We start from the raw sequence: 16,246 nt of genomic DNA on the forward strand, positions 1-16,246 counted from the left end.
CGACGCCATTACGCAATGTGGTCAATGGGGTCAACCAAGGAGCATTCCTCACCAATGCACAGGCAATGATGGCGTCGTTTGGTGCGGCCAACGGGGCTGGCTTGGTAACCTCGCCGGGTGCTGGGTTGAGCTTGCCGGCGATGGCGGGTCGGTCTCCTGGAGGGATCCTGAATCAACATATCACACAACGACTTGCTGAGCTCGAAGCGCATTACCGAACCAAGAACCCGAATCTGCCACCTGAGACAGTGCGGCAACTGGCAACTGAGCACCTTGGTAGGATGATTGTTCAGAGCCAGCAACAGGCGGCCATGAACGCGGCGGCAGGAGCGGTTGCGCAACAGTCGATGAATAGCCCGCATCAATATGCTTCGCTTCTCCGAGCACAGCAGCAGGCCCAAGCACAGCAGGCACAAGCACAACAAGCCCAAGTACAGCAGGCCGCCCAGCAAGCGGCTCAACAGGCCGCCCAGCAACAACAGGTGGGGCAACATCAGAGACAGTCGAGCGGGAGTGCGACGCCGGCGCCTGGGAAGTAGTAGTTATTATCACTATGATGTTGTGGGCATGGCAAAGTTGGAAGTACATTAATTGTCGCATTATTGTCGGATAGATTCCGCCCGGCTTAGAATGGCAGCGCAGAGACAATGCCGCATCTGGAGATGGAGCGGTTCCAGACTCGAAGGCGGTGTCGTCTCGGGCGACGTTGCTTATGATGATGTGTTCATGTAAATATTTCATGATTGATCAGACAAATGATCAGAGTATATACTTAGTATTATAATAGGGGCAGCCCACTAGCTGTGACCAAGTTCTTCCTGGTTCCCGTCCGGCTTGTGTCGGGTTCTGGGGTTGTGGCGAGGGTGCTTGGCACCTTGAGTCGAGCGATAAGATAAAGTTTGTCTGTCTCCACTTTATTTTTCAAAAACTCGAACTGTTCAGCCATGTCCAGTCCTCCAACATTCGAATTGAGAACGGAGAGCATCAGCAATCACCGAACGATTACAATGGCGAAAAGGAAAAGAGAAGCCGCCCCTGAGGGCGAACATGCCAACACCAAGCCCTCGGCCAAGAAAACAAAGGCTTTGGTCAAAACGCCACAATCTACAGCTTTTAAGCTCGACAGCAATGGGCCGGTGACGATCCAGATCATCGCGGGGTCCTACGATCGCGTCCTCCACGGTGTCACGGCGACGATCCAGCCGAAGCCCGCCGCGCCATCTACGAAGAAGAAGTCAAAAGACAATACGCCGCCACAACAAGAAGCCAAGTTCGCCGACACGTTCCTCTTCAACGCACACAACTCGGCCGTCCGCTGCCTCGCCCTCTCGCCCATCTCGGCTCCGACACCCGGCCAATCGCAAAAGGTGCTGCTCGCCACAGGCAGCACAGACGAGCGCATCAACATCTACAACCTCTCGGCGCACCCGCCCTCGGCCCGGGCCGCGGACGACCAGCAGGCCCTCTCGGCGCTGGCGCCGCGGCCGATCCTCGAGAACCCCAAGAACCGGGAGCTGGGCACGCTGCTGCACCACACGTCCAACATCACGCGGCTGGCCTTCCCCAACCGCTCCAAGCTGCTCTCGGCCGCCGAGGACTCGACCGTGGCCGTGACGCGCGCCCGCGACTGGAACCTGCTGCACACCTTCAAGTGCCCCATCCCCAAGATGCAGGGCCGCCCCAGCGGCGACACCGCCGCGCTGGGCGGCGCCCCCGCCGGCGTCAACGACTTCGCCGTCCACCCCAGCAACAAGATCATGATCAGCGTCAGTAAAGGTGAGCGCTGCATGCGCCTGTGGAACTTGGAGACGGGCAAGAAGAGCCGTGTGCTCAACTTTGAGCGCGCCGTGCTGGGTGAGTGTGGGGAGGGGAGGCATTCGACCGGTGAGGCAAGGCGGATTGTCTGGGGCCGCGCAAGGGGTGGGGATGATGAGTTCGCCGTGGCGTTTGAGCGGGATGTTCTCGTCTTTGGGATGGATTGCGTGCCGAAATGCCGGGTCATGGGGGATATCAAGACCAAGGTGCATTCGCTCTGCTATGTGGAGACGGAGGGGAGCGGAGAGGAGACGGTGCTTGCGGTGTCGACCGAGGATGGCCGGGTGCTGTTCTTCTCGACGGCCGCGGAGGACTTGGCTGAGCCGGCGGCGGGCAAGACAGTGCCGGTGGCTAAGCTGGTTGGGCAGCTGGGTGGGAAGGAGGCGGGCGTGTCCGGCAGGATCAAAGACTTCAAGGTCCTGCCGGTGGAGGACGAGGGCGGCAAGAGATCGTTCTTCGTCACCGGGGCTAGCAGCGATGGGCGGATCCGGCTGTGGCAGGTTGGGGCTGCTGAGCTCGGCGGCACCAGCAAGACGCCCGGGCAGGTTGGCAAGCTGTTGGGGATGTACGAGACACAGAACAGAATTACTTGTGTGGAGGCCTTCGTCATGATACCCCGCCCTCTGGGAGCGGAGGAGAGCGAGTATGAGTTTGAGTCGGACGAGTCTGAGGACAGCGATGACGAGGAGGACTCATGATGACGAAGGGGTTAGTTTGCTGTGGAATGGATTTAGTTAATTACCAATTGCAAGGCCTGGGGTTCCATGGCATTGATACATGTTTGTACCGCAGCATAACTACTTAACAATGTGGAGGTCCTTCTCCTGGAACACAGATTACAGTCCTAACAACAAAACCATAAATATCCCATCATGGACAGTCCCTGTATCCGACCGTTGACATGACACTGAGCACATCACCCGCCGTTTTGAGGCTACAACTAACTAGGTCACCTGATGAAATGTATGAGTGGTAACGTGCACATTCGTCGATAGCGTTTGGCAGAGGATTGCCAAGTGCTGCAGTCGACGACGTGAATCTGCACGATGATGCTAAGAAAACCAAGGTTTAAGGTCAGACGACTTGGCTCCTGACCGGGCAGCCAAGCAGCCACACCGCGGTCGCTGATCACATGCGAGCTCAGTGGGCGAAGGGCCCGAGGAGCAGCGACTGGGATTGTGGCCGATTTGCCCCACTCGTAGCAAGGATCCAAGTGGCGTCTCCCGAGAATCCCTGTTCGGCTAGTTCCCCGTTTGTCGATTCCCGTTGCTGACAGAGCTTGGTCCCTGGCGTTGGCTGGGGAAAAAGCCAGACAAGCCAGACATTGGGTTTCTTGGGGCATCGTGGGGCATCGCTTGAGACACGGCAATGGCGCATGCAAGGCGCCGGAGGGTGCAGACAAGCGGGATTCGGAGGTGTAAGGGTCTGAGATCCGATAGTTGCCTTATACATAATACAAAGCAATTGTCGGAACTTTGATAATCGAGAATCTTGTGTGTTCTGGTCTGGTCTAGTCTGGTTACACCTGACACGACGGGCAACCAACCCCAGATCTCGGAGGGAGATGCAACCCGTTGCCGTCTCTTGAAAATCCAATCCATCCATTCCATCCAATACCAATCCAGCCAATCGACCCAATCCTTGCCGCCGCTGTGTTTCTTATTACGACGCTTTGCGCGCCTCGACTCGAAATACTAAACACTGCACACGCATACCTCCGTCATCTCAACTTTCAGACGATTCCTGCTCACTTCCTCCTGTGATTACTGAGGTCACACCATTTGGCCAACAGGCGACTTTGGATGCAGAAAAATTCAGCACACCTTAGGAAAGAAACACTTTAACACCCATGCTCTTTCTTGGATGAACAGGACGCCATCGAAAGAAGCGAGATCTGGCTATTTCTCATTCATTCATCCCTTGTTTCGTGCACGGCCGAAAACACGAGTCATCTATCTCCATAACCGCTAGTTACCACGGTTGCCACCACCCGAACCTCGCCCAGTAGACATCGCCTCGTCGCGTGTTGATCAGAGGAATCATCACCATTGGCTCGGCACGCTCACTCGACGCTCTTTATTGGCCTGGTCTCTGGTTGGGTTTGAAAGGACTGATATATTACATCTGAGCAAAACTACCTACCATCTTTTCCATCACAAGAGTAACAACAATACTTCTCCAGGCATGGGAGACACATCAGGGGAAGGGGTTCCCAACACATCAGGACCCAAGATCATACGGCCTATACCCCGCCGCCCTTTCAAACCCGGATTTCTCAGCCCAACGCCTCCGGAAGAAGATGACGACCGCTACTCCTCCTCGCGGCCTCAAATTAGTGCTAGCGACCTACGCTTCCTTGCCCCTCACCAGCATGCCGCCGCTACCCCGAGTAGCGGTAGCAGAGATGGCAGTACGCCAATCAGCCACAACGCCTCTTATCTTAACTTGACCTCCCCGACCCTTTTTGGCATCTACTCCCCCTCGACACTGGACTCTTCCACTAAAGATGAAGACGACCAGGATGAGGACCACTACTTCAGAGATTCGGACCGCAGCCCCGGCTTCGACACCCCCGGCATCAACACATCCGGCATCAACACCCCTGGGGGCGCCCCGATCCCACGCCCCGGGCTAGACGACAAAACATATGCGTTGATGCGCAGGCGGTCCTCCCTTCACAAACCACGACAAAGCTCCCGCCTCAACCCGGCGGCGTCCACGCCGTCCGCCTCAGCAGAACCACCACGGCCGGCGCGGAAGAGGGAGGTTGCCCTCCAGCTCGCCCTGCGCGCCATCCTTCTCTTCGTTCTCGGGATGGGCTACGGCGTGCTGGTCACGCGCCTCCCTCAAAACAGCCATAACCAACACCACCCCACCCACCGCCTCGCCGCGGCGTACGAGTCCCACTACGAATGGCGCTATCTCGTCTTCTGGGGTGCCGTCGGCGTGGCTCTAGGCAGTCTCCTACCCTGGTTCGACCGCTTCTGGGAAGAAACCGCCGCCCGTTCCTCCCGCAACAACAACACCAACAACAACAACACCAACCACCCCCCAGAAAAACCAGCCCCCGCCCCCACCTCCGACGAAACCGACCCGAACCCAGACACCACCACCACCGACACCAACACCCCACCCCCCGCCGACTGGGCCCTCGTCGTCCGCGGCATCGGCGCCTTCGTCGGCATCGTCTTCGCCATCCGCAAACTGCCCTGGGCCTCCACCATGCAGGTGTCCCTGACCCTGGCCCTCGCCAACCCCTTCCTCTGGTACCTGATCGACCGCTCCAAGCCGGGCTTCCTGCTCTCCGCCGCCGTCGGGCTCGCCGGCTCCGCCGTGCTCATGCGTCTGGGCGGGCCGGGCGTTATGCCCGCTCCCGCGTCGGGGTCGGGGTCGGGGTCGGTGGAGTTGCTGCGGGGGCTGGGCGCGGTGTTGGGTGGGAATGGTTCGGTCGCGGCTGGGGGGTTGGGGGCTGCTGCTGCCGGGGAAGCGGGGGGGCAGGGGCAGGTGGGTTATGCTGCTGCTGCTGCTGCTGCTGCTGGTGCGTTGGGGGGGTTGGCGAGCCAGGAGACGATCGAGACGAGCTTGTGGATGCTGAGCGTGCTGTTTTGTAGTTGTGTGTGTTTTGGGAATATTGGCCGGCGCCTGGCGCTGAACTCGTCCGCGGCGGGGAGGGGGCGGTGGGGTGGTGTCAGGTGAGGTGTGGTGAGGTGTGGTGAGGTGGGAGGTGTGGTGGGTGGGGGGGATGTGAGAGATGGTCCCCACGGGGGGAGTGGGGGCGGGCAAGATGTCGAACCGGTTTTATTTTTATTTTTATTTATTATCCTTGGGGGGTTGGTCGGTTGGTAACGAATGTTTTTTTTTGCGCTTCTTGTAATACCAGTAATGAGCGTATCGATACGCCGGAGAGGGGAATTGTTCTCAAAAACTAAAACCACATGAAGCCGGTGGTTTTGATAGGACTAAGGAGGAACACGAAAAAGTTGAGCATGCGGGACACTGAGAAGGCCATGATGCCGGTGTTTCTTTTGGTATACTTTCTTGGGACGACGTGATGCTTGTGTGACTGCTGGGTAATGTGCTACGCCGTGATATGCTGGGCTGAGTTCGAGTCTTGTTCTAGGGACACAATGGACAAGCTTTAAGGTCTTCAGGGGGCAGGGGGTCGTTGTGATTTATCTTGGCTTCTCTCGGCCGTCAACGCGGGATCTGTCAATGAACTGTTTGGTGATGGCTGAACCCCCGCTTTGTCTTGGCCTTGATATTGTTTGATGAGGACAATACTAACTCCAACAAACATGTCCCACCCGGGATATCCAGTGTGGGGGGTAGATGGTCATTCTTGTTTGTTCAAGGGCACCTCGCCTTGACGGCACGAGAGCACTGGGAAAGAGGCAAGCAGAGAAGCGTAATACTTTGGGCCTAACATGTATGCTACTTATTATGCTGTCTTCTTTCTTCGCTCGGCGCTCTCGCCCCCCTTATGAAACATTAACGCTCGTTCCGACGAACTAGAAACCGACAAGTAATAATAGGAATGAACCAAAACGCTATCTTATACTGCTGTATGACCAACACGCGTCTTCGTTGTGTTTCCATCCAACCCACCCAAGCCACCTCTCCCTGCGGCATGACATCTCCCGCAACTACCCCGATACTTTAGCTATGTTCCAGTGACTCGAGACCGAATTGGGCCAATCCAAGATCGAACATCCATAACCAGCACATCTGCAACCGTTCCCGCACACTTCTGCGGACCAGCAGCTGGAACCTTTCAACGTCACTGATGGGGGCAACACTGGCGAACCACCAGGGCAGCTTGACCGGATCGTAGGGAAAATACTGTCCAGGGTGTCTCAACTGTGATAACGTCGAACCCCGGGCGAGCCAAGCGTACTTGTTGTTAGTCAGGCATCTGTGAAGGACATGCGTGGCGAGCCCAGACAAACATTTGGTCGATACTCGATGAATATCCTCCTTGCTCTTTATCACATTCTTGTCGGGGGTTCCCGCTGTTTCTTGTACTTCAAAAGCCTCCTCCTCGGCGAGGCTGATGTCGTCCATGGGCCGGATTTTGGCAAGCATATAGCCAGCGTCTAAGCACGTAGCGCTCGAGACACGGAACCTTGAAAGGCCAACCACTCTGATGCGAGACAGCGCTTCGAACCGGTGACTTTCCATGATGTGGACCAGTATTCCAATAGTCGATTGACCGTTTAATACCGTGGTACACATGGCAAGGACCTTGTCTTCTTGGATGGCGCGGCGAATCATGGGCCGGAGATGCTCAGGGATCTGGATTGATGCGCTTATAGTAGGGAATATCGCACGCACAAATATAATGGGTCTTTCCTCTGATATGTAGCCCCATGTCTCCCGTTTCGCCTCCGTGGTGAGATCATCCTCGTCGACTTCGTCCATGTACTCGAGGAAGCCGTTCAAGATATCGGGGCGCAAGGCAGGTTTGCTCCCAAACCGTAACGACAAGTGGCGGCGACACGACGGGCAGGTATTGTCCTTGGCGAGGTAAAGGGACCTGTATAGGCACATCTCGCAGAAGGTGTGACCACACGGGGTTGTGAGCGGGTCGATCAGGCGACCGATCCGGCAGATTTCGCAGTTGAGTTCTTCCCTTACCGCGCTCTTGATTTGCGCCAGTAGTTCCTCGTCGAAGTCTCTTGTGGCCTTGACGTAGTCACCAGGCGGTATGAATTCGGGGCTGGAGCTGCGCTTTAACTCCCCCTCTCCCGCCAAGTTGTAAGCGGCGTGAAGGACTCCGCCCTTCATGATTGTCCAGAGGGGCACCGGCGCGTCATCGATGATGATCTTTGGCGGGTCATCAAAGATGATTTGCGTCCGGAGGTCCTGAATCGCAGGTGAACCTTCTTGGTTTCGTATAATGGCATCTACGGCTTCGACCACGTGGCGTAGCATGATGTCTAGGCTGTAGTCTCCCTGCGCATGCTCTCTGCCGCACTCGATGTTGGGGCAGCAAATTCCCCATTGCCTATCTGCAGTACCCGGCCATGAGATGTTCTGCCGCTTGTGCGGCTCCGGTAGGCAGCTCTGGCAGAATGATTTGCCACAGGGGAGGGTGACGGGCCTGTTGAGTGGCAACCAGCAAGCAGGGCATTGCAACAGGCGGACGATGCCCCGCAGGTGTGTCTGCCATTCTCTGGTCGGGCCCTCGGGAGGAGTCTTCTTGGATACGTCTCCACAGATCCCGTTAGGGGTATCCGTTGACATGCTTCAAGGAACGATGGTGATGTGGCGATGCTAGAAGATGCTCGAGATAGCGAGGTAGGATTTGGCGCGAGCCGAGATAGGTTGTTAGGGCGGCGACAGGCAGAATGTGAGACGATGATGGCCAGGGACTTGGCGAAAAAAAGAAGTATGCGACGACTGAGCCCGCCCAGGGCATCTATGTGCCTTCCTTCCTTCCATCTATACCCCCGTTGTCGTTTCCTTCCTTCGGATGCCCTTTTCCTGCCGCGCCCGGGGTTTCGCCCGGCACCCATAAACTGGATGGTGCAAACGGCGGAATGTTGAGGCATACCTGATTTCCAGACCATTCAGATCCTCGGTCGCCCTCCTCACAACCCGACCGCTCCAACATCGCATTGCCCCCGACCCCCAACTATTTCCAACAGGACCGAGGCACCTGTGACATTTGGCGGAGGTTATGTAAAACAAGCCCGTAACGGCGACGCGCTGGAACATTGTTGGGTATCATCTTGTTTCGTGGTCTAGGTATTTACATGGTTCGAAGGAAGCGTCATGAAGCAGCTTCGTCCGCCATAGGCGTGTCCCCGTCCCCTTCCCCGTCTCCGTCCCCTGACACTGACACCGCTGGGGGCTCGCTTTCCGACCCGAATATAGCTGCCTTGAGTGAGTCGAGGTCCTTGACAACTGAGTCATAGGAATCGAGTGCTGTGGTGTCTGCTTCCGTTTCAGCCCCCTCGACCAGGACGAACCTCGCGTCAAAGCCATTGTCTTTGACTTGTTGAGCGCCCTATAGTATGGTCAGCGTTGTTATTTCATGGGTTGAAAGAGGGATGTTTCACTTACATCACGGTCCATCTCCATAACCGGCACCCGGTCGTTGTCCATGATGGCTTCCACCATCCGCTTGTTTGTTCCGTGGATATTCTCGCCCTCCTCGTTGAATTCAATAAACAGGTCGCCGTCCCGCATGACGTTGAACGCTTGAACGTCCACAAAATGGTAATCCTTCCCATTAACCTCGCCATCCTGCGGCTCGCGTGTGACGTGGGGCGCAACCCTGGTAAAGACTCGAGAGTGTTCGGCAACGAATTGCTTGACCAACTCGGACTTTGCGCCGGGGCTGCTAGCGGTATCCACGATGGCGATCGCCCTGCGATCCTCGGGAAAAACGACTTCACCACCAGCCGTGGCTTCCTCGACATCGGCCTCTTCGACGGGGTGGTCTTTGAAAATGATATCGATCTTTTCGTCATCTTCGATCTTATCGAAGACGACCAGCTTGGATTTGCTGGCAATCCTGAGCGTTCTCCAGGCTTTGCTAGCTTTGCTTTCTATTGCCGAGGTCTTCGGCTCGTTGTTGGTGGCTCTTTCGATGTCGAAGTCGTCGTCTTCAATGCCGTCCCTGAAGCTACTAAGCTCGGGGAGGCTATACCGCTCAGGGTCTTTCAGCTTTTCCATCGCACTTTTCTCGTCCTCTTCGCCAAGGAACTCGAGCGAACGCGACTCGTTGGGCAGCCTCCTCGTCCTTGCCAGTCTGGTCGCTGCAGCCCTGGCTTCTGTGAACGCCCCGGGAGACAAGGTTGGGAGCTCGATCGACGGGCAGTTTTCAATCTTCCACCGGACCCAATTCTTGTCCCTAACGAGGACTGTGCCAACCATCCGGTCGAAGAAGGGGCCGTCAAATCCTTTCTGTAGGTATTTGACGACTCCCGCCCTCATGTCTATCGCCCACTTTGTGTCTTCTTCGCTCAGCTGTTGGTCGGAATATGTTACCGACTTGTTTGGGGTTTTGACGGCTGCCAGCTTTTCTTTTGCCTTTGGAGAGAGAGACAAGAGAAACTCCATGATGATGAGCACCTGCACAAGGAAGTTTCGTCGAAAGGCGAGGTCGCTGATCTGCATGGTATTAGCGGGCATGCGCAAGTAGGTGGGGGGCGAGTCCTACCTCTAGCTTGAACAAGTCTCTGCTAGTAAGGTACTTCGGGTTGAAGCCACTGGCGAGCTCGTCGTCGACATCGTCGCGCTTTCGCTTGAGGCTAGAATTTGTCTCCTCGTCCGGTTTGTCCTGCTTTGCCCGTGTCGGCTTTTCGGGGTTGATGGTCCAAAACGTTGCCATGGTTGCTTCAAGACCAGCTTTGAAGGCGGAAAAATGGCTCGAATCGAAAAGTTTCTTTGGCTGGTTAAAGCTTTCCTGTAACGACCAAAAAATGGGGTACAGAGTATCCGGATCCAGGGGCTTGTCTTTTTGTGGTTTTGAATCCGTGTCCACATCCATCTTTTCCCCGTCCGCTATTGGAGTCTCTTGGTCGAATGTGGTGACATTTTCGACGTGGTATTCTCCTCTCAGGTTGACGGAACTCTTGTCTCCTAGTGGAAAACTCTGGAACATAAAGATGAAGACTCGGCCACAAAACGCTGGGTCGAGGGCCCTGGACAGGCGCCGAAGGAGCTCATTGCAGGTGCGGAGGATGACAAGCTGCTTCTGCTTGAAATGTTTGGAGGTGATGCGCTCGCGGCGCGATTCGAGGAAGTCAAAGACCTTACGGCAGCCGGCGATGGTTTGACTGTCGAGCAGCTCTTCGACGAGCCAGAAGAGGAGGGCGGGGTCGCAAAGTTCAAGGTCGGAAAGGAGGGAGAGGATGTCGAGGAGGTTCCAGACCTTTACGAATGCAGGAGACTCAATCGGCGTTGTTGCCTGAAGGTAATCACCAGTGAGACTCAGGAAGGACGGCGGGATGCATGGTTCTGCGACTAACTCACGATTAAAGACTTGAATGTGTCTCGCGCAGCGGTTTCAATGACGGCAAAGCGCTGTATCTTCTTCGCGTCGACAGGCTCATCGGCGACGAATTCATAGTTTAGCGCATCGCTCAGTTGTCGTCGAACGTCGTCAAAGTCTGATTTCTCGAGGGGCGGTTCGATGGATGCTGTTTGCTTGACTATTTCGGCACGCGCGAGGAGGTTGTCCAGGAAGGCGCCGGCTGCAGCAACGCCCGAGACGCCGTGGCTATCAATGGCCGACGGCATCTTTCTTGAAATTGTCCAAAGAATGCCTGGGGCAGGGAGGGGCGCGGACCAATTTGTCGTGACTTGCGTTTTCAAGTTACCGCAACTTGACAACACCAACACACGCCAAACATGGCCCGTGATGATCTCGCGAAAGTAACAGCGAACAAAGCGACAAGGCTGCACGATTCGGCGCAAGAAGCCCCACTCCCATTGTCCATGGCTTGGCAATTCACCCAATAAAAGTAGACGTGTGGGGCTGTAGGGTGGAGCTTGGCTGCAAGGCTGTCCTGCGATTCTGGAAGCTTGCAGCTTGCGGCTTGCAGCTTCCATTGGGTGCAATGGTCCGGCTCAATAATATCAATCATTCCCAACTTCGATAACTTTATGCGGGAGCGCGACACGACAACAGGCCCCGATTCCGTACGCTGCACGCGACAAAAACACCCGATATGCCTCCCGCCAAACGAGTAAAAAGTCGTGCGGATTCTCGGCCGAATGCTGGGTCATCGAAACGACCGACTGTTGAGGATTTGGAAGGAGAAAGCGAGTTCGCGAGTCTGGCACGGCAACATTGGCTTAAGACACCGAAGCAGGCATCCAAAACCAGCAAGGCGAAGTCCAAAGTCAAGGTCAAGAACGATGTGCTCAAGCGGGAAATATGGGACGTTTTAGAGAAGGAGAACTTCCCACTAAAGTCTCTGTTGGTGCTGGAGGGGTTGCAGACGCTGGAGAGGTGGGTGTTCCATGCAAGACCAAGTCGAAACTCTTGATGTCTGACTCTGTTGCAGCTATCTGTGGCCTGGTTATGGAGAGAGCTCCTCCAACTACCATGTCCTCCTGATCGTCCTCATAGTCAACGCCAAGCAAAGGGAACGGCTCGGGACTTGGGGTGCGTTTTGCCCGTCTTAACCTCCATCCGCCTCGATCGAGTACTGACCGGCTGCAGACGTCTTCGCCGACCGCCCCGCAGATTTCTCGGATCTCTTCCGCCGAGCTCTTTCCATGACCCTCGACGGCTCGCTATCCTGGACCGTCCGAGCACATGTTCTGCTCTTCGTCATCCACGCCTTTCGGAGCTTGGACTGCGACATTGTGCGCAAGGAGTGTGCCCCTTTGGTCTCCATCTCGATATGGCATAGCATGTCAACCGAGGAGAAGCGGGTGGCAATACTTGACGCCAACCCGCAATTAAAGAAGGCTTGGAGGGCGTCTGCCAAGAGGTACGATGCGGCCGACGATGCCACCAAAGCTCGCCTGCGCTTCGAGAGGTCCTGGCTATACACCTTGATCCTGGACTTCCTAGCGCTGCTTTACGTCGAGAGCCCCAAATCAGAACACGTCCTCTATTGCGAACGGTTCGTCGAGTTTTTGACCGATCTGCAAAGCCAGCTTCCGACCAGACGATATGTCAATACGCTGCTCCAGGACATGCACGTTCTTCCCGCCCTTAGTTTGTCACCAGTCTTCAACGATGAGGCAAGTGGGCTATTGCGAGAGCTATGCGCTCTGTTTTCACACTACACCCGCTTTTCTGTCGACGACCACTCGGGCGCGCAGCTCAACCTGAAGGAGGCATACGACAGGCACTGCGGCGCACTTGCCAAGCTCCAAAGGACGGCGCTGAAGCACTTCAAAGAGAAGTTGACACTCCTCGCACTATCGAACTACGGTTCGATCGACAAGAGAGCAGGTCTCGAAGGCCACCTTCAGTCATTAACAGACGAAGAACTTGCACAGCTTACTGGCCACTTGGGCCTCCGGACAGCATACCCGGAATCTGCCAAAGTACCAGTGGATCGCAAATTCTTGATGGAGGTTCTTCTGTGGACCTTTGAGCGGCAGAAGACTTTCCAGGAGGCCGCCCGCGATTTGAGCATCCTTCCCACCGAGGAAGCTCTGTTTGACATTAGTCTCAGGAGGACAGATCACTATGACGGATCTCGGCCGCTTGCCCTGCCGAAACTCAATCTGCAGTACCTCTCAGTTGGCGACTTCCTCTGGCGGGCCATGATCTTGTATCGGTGCGAGTCCTTCTATGCTATCGGCCAGGATATCGAGGACGCGTTAACGAGGCTACGGCCCGAGAGCAAACGAGCAGGGGTAACAACCTTCTCGGGCTTCTCAAAAATGGCTTTGCCAATCGCCAAACCAACCATCCTTGAGGTTGTCCCACCTCGGGTAGGGCAGGATAAACCCTCGCTAGTGCGAGCCGAGGTGACCATCGATGTGAGGAGGCTGTCGCCGCACGTCCGGCGTGAGTGGGAGTCGTTACGTCCCGACGATGTGCTTTTCCTTGTTGCTGTTGACGCGTCCAAGTCGAAACAGGCTGCTAATGGCGGCGCCCCGCCGTCAGAGGCCGAGAAGCTTGGCCTCGTTTCTGTTCGCGCCGCCGAAATCATACAGGTACTTGACGACAAGGGACGGGCAATTAGGGATGCGCAGGCTTACTTCGATGGCCATAGCCGCGGCGATTCGAGGAAACTTCAACTCCGACTAGACGCGGCGGCGTTTAAGGCCGACACCGAGAGCAATCGGGATGTCTACGACGGAATCAATCTCCTGGTACGAAGAAGGGGTCGGGAGAACAACTTCAAGCCAGTGTTGGAGTCGATCCGGGATCTCACGCTTTCCGAGGTCCCGCTTGCCACTTGGCTACACGAAGTCTTCCTGGGATATGGTGACCCAGCTGGTGCTACATACAAGCACCTACCCAACCGCGTCAAGAAAATCAACTTCAGGGATACTTTCCTAGACTGGCAGCATCTTATTGAGAGCTTGCCCGGCAAGATTATCGAACCTAGTGACGACGTCTCTGGGAGTTTCGGTCCCCCGTACGTGCTGGAGACTGTTGAGAAGCAACCAGAGAATGCCGTTTCCAAGCCTTCTAAGAAAAGAAGGCGAGACGCGGAGCCGGCCCTGATTGCGGAGATTGAGACTGTCAATGTTTCAACATACAAGCCGCCAAACAACGGGCCTTATCTGGTCGACGCCCCGAAGCTCAACAAGGTTCGATTCACGCCAACCCAAATCGAAGCGATCGTCTCAGGATCACAGCCGGGACTGACTGTCATCGTTGGCCCCCCCGGTACTGGTAAAACGGACGTCGCGACCCAGATCATCAACAACATCTACCATAACTTCCCTGAACAAAAGACGCTTCTCATAGCCCACAGCAACCAGGCCCTCAACCAGCTGTTTGCCAAGATCGTGGCCCTGGATATGGACGAGCGCCACCTTCTTCGGCTGGGCCACGGAGAAGAGGAGCTGGAAACCGGAGCGAGCTTCAGCAAGCACGGCAGAGTCGAATCGTTCCTTGAAAACCGGCAGCGTTTCCTTTTGGAAGTCAACCGTCTCGCCGCAAGCATGGGCGCGCCAGGTGCTCATGGTAACTCTGCCGAGACAGCCGGCTACTTCAACTCGGTCTATGTTGAGCCGGCATGGGCCAAGTTCCGCAGCGTCGCCGAGTCAGAAGATGCCGGCCCCGAAGAGATTATTCGGGCATTTCCCTTCCACGCCTTTTTTGCGGATGCTCCGCAACCCCTTTTCCCCGTTGACGCAGACCGCGAGGCTGTTCTAGAAATTGCCAGCGGATGTTACCGCCACATATCTAAGATCTTTTCCGAGTTGGCGGATGTGCTACCTTTTGAGATCCTAAGACGCGACAAGGACAAGGCCAACTATCTGCTCACCAGCGAAGCCCGGATCATTGCCATGACCTCGACGCATGCTGCAATGAAGAGGGGGGAGATCGCTTCACTTGGCTTCCACTACGACAATGTGATCATGGAAGAGGCCGCACAAATCACCGAGATTGAGAACTTCATTCCCTTCGCCATGCAGAAACCCAAGGATGGGCAATCCGGCCTCCAGAGGGTGGTTCTGTGCGGTGACCACTACCAGAACTCGCCTGTTATCCAGGGGCTGGCGTTCCGGCACTACGCAAACCTGGAGCAGTCGCTCTTCTCCCGGCTTGTCCGTCTCGGTGTTCCAACCATTCACCTCGACCAGCAAGGCCGCGCTCGCCCTTCGATATCTAGCCTATACAAATGGCGGTATCCCGAGTTGGGCAACCTCCCGCACACCCAAATGCACAAAGAGTTCCTCACCGCCAACGCTGGGTTCCGGTTCGACTATCAATTCATCAACGTTCCCGACTACAAGGGCAAGGGAGAAACAGAACCCTCGCCGCATTTCATCCAAAACCTTGGCGAGGCAGAGTATGCCGTGGCCATTTACCAGTACATGCGCCTGCTAGGCTACCCGGCATCCAAGATCAGTATCCTGGCCACTTACGCCGGCCAACGGGCACTCATCAAAGACGTACTCGCCCACCGATGTGCAAAGAACCCCGTCTTCGGCCTGCCCCGCATCGTCACCACCGTTGACAAGTACCAGGGCGAGCAGAACGACTGTAAGCACCACCACCCCCGGTCCCCTCCCGGCTTCACCTTGAAAGACCACTAACCATCATTGTCCCCGAACGCAGACATCATCCTCTCGCTCACGCGCACCACGCGCGTCGGCTACCTGCGCGACATCCGCCGCCTGACGGTCGCCCTCTCGCGCGCCCGCCTGGGCCTGTACATCCTCGGCCGGCGCGACGTCTTCGAGGCGTGCTACGAGCTCCGCGACGCCTTCGAGCTGCTGCTGCGCCGCCCAGACAAGCTGGCCCTCGTCACCGGTGAGATGTGGCCGTCGGAGAGGGTCCTGGCTGATGAGATCGGGGAGGAGGAGGGGGGAGAGGAAGGGGCCAAGGGTGGCCAACTCCTGCAGGGCGAGGCGGTCATGGAGGGGGTCGAGCACCTCGGGCAGTATGTCTTTGAGATGACGAATACAAGGGTTAAGCAGCTGCGCGAGGAGAGGGGCTTGGCTGGGGACGTGCCTGTGGAGGCGGTCGTGGGGGAGATTGAGGAGGGGTATGGGGGGCTGGAGGTGGAGGAGGAGGCTGGTGAGGAGGAGGATGGTGAGGAAGAGGAGGGCTTGGCCAGGGGTGAAGGGTTTGAGGTGGAGGAAGAATGAGTAGGAGTGATTTTGTCGGGTGGGACGAGTCAAATGCGGCGTCGGTCTGTAAATTCTTTATTGCTACGGCATACGATTTGATGGGAGTGTCGAGTCACGAAAAGCATGTGTCAATTGTTGTCTTGCAAGAGCCGCAGCCAATGTTTTCTTTTCCCTCATTGGACCCTGGATGATCTGCGTG

At 56.3% G+C, this 16,246-nt stretch overlaps 5 protein-coding genes across 5 annotated transcripts; 3 read left to right on the forward strand and 2 right to left on the reverse strand.

Annotated features, from left to right (window-relative positions):
* The first annotated feature begins 813 nt into the window (after positions 1-813).
* On the forward strand, positions 814-2,955 carry F5144DRAFT_576389 (WD40-repeat-containing domain protein). Its single transcript, XM_066789130.1, has one exon. The coding sequence runs from the start codon at positions 945-947 to the stop codon at positions 2,511-2,513; it is 1,569 nt and encodes a 522-aa protein (XP_066640998.1). The 5' UTR covers positions 814-944; the 3' UTR covers positions 2,514-2,955.
* Positions 2,956-3,709: 754 nt separating this feature from the next.
* Positions 3,710-5,528, forward strand: F5144DRAFT_652712 (insulin-induced protein-domain-containing protein). The gene has a single exon (XM_066793060.1). It carries the CDS (start codon positions 4,000-4,002, stop codon positions 5,509-5,511), a length of 1,512 nt encoding a protein of 503 aa, XP_066640999.1. The 5' UTR covers positions 3,710-3,999; the 3' UTR covers positions 5,512-5,528.
* An 871-nt stretch (positions 5,529-6,399) lies between these two features.
* F5144DRAFT_278713 (uncharacterized protein) lies at positions 6,400-8,322 on the reverse strand. Its single transcript, XM_066783685.1, has one exon. The coding sequence runs from the start codon at positions 8,056-8,058 to the stop codon at positions 6,472-6,474; it is 1,587 nt and encodes a 528-aa protein (XP_066641000.1). The 5' UTR covers positions 8,059-8,322; the 3' UTR covers positions 6,400-6,471.
* F5144DRAFT_652716 (THO complex subunit 1 transcription elongation factor-domain-containing protein) lies at positions 8,158-11,064 on the reverse strand (the record flags this gene model as incomplete). Its single annotated transcript, XM_066793061.1, has 4 exons — positions 8,158-8,824; positions 8,881-9,933; positions 9,983-10,732; positions 10,798-11,064. The coding sequence occupies 4 exons, from the start codon at positions 11,062-11,064 to the stop codon at positions 8,588-8,590; spliced, it is 2,307 nt and encodes a 768-aa protein (XP_066641001.1). The 3' UTR covers positions 8,158-8,587.
* A 431-nt stretch (positions 11,065-11,495) lies between these two features.
* F5144DRAFT_549040 (uncharacterized protein) lies at positions 11,496-16,065 on the forward strand (the record flags this gene model as incomplete). The annotated part of the gene is made up of 4 exons (XM_066787556.1): positions 11,496-11,779; positions 11,835-11,935; positions 11,993-15,457; positions 15,533-16,065. 4 exons carry the CDS (start codon positions 11,496-11,498, stop codon positions 16,063-16,065), a joined length of 4,383 nt encoding a protein of 1,460 aa, XP_066641002.1.
* Positions 16,066-16,246: the final 181 nt, after the last annotated feature.

The sequence above is a fragment of the Chaetomium tenue genome (genome assembly GCF_020726465.1).
Source record: "Chaetomium tenue strain MPI-SDFR-AT-0079 chromosome Unknown F5144scaffold_5, whole genome shotgun sequence".
In the NCBI taxonomy this organism is placed as follows: Eukaryota; Fungi; Ascomycota; class Sordariomycetes; order Sordariales; family Chaetomiaceae; genus Chaetomium; species Chaetomium tenue.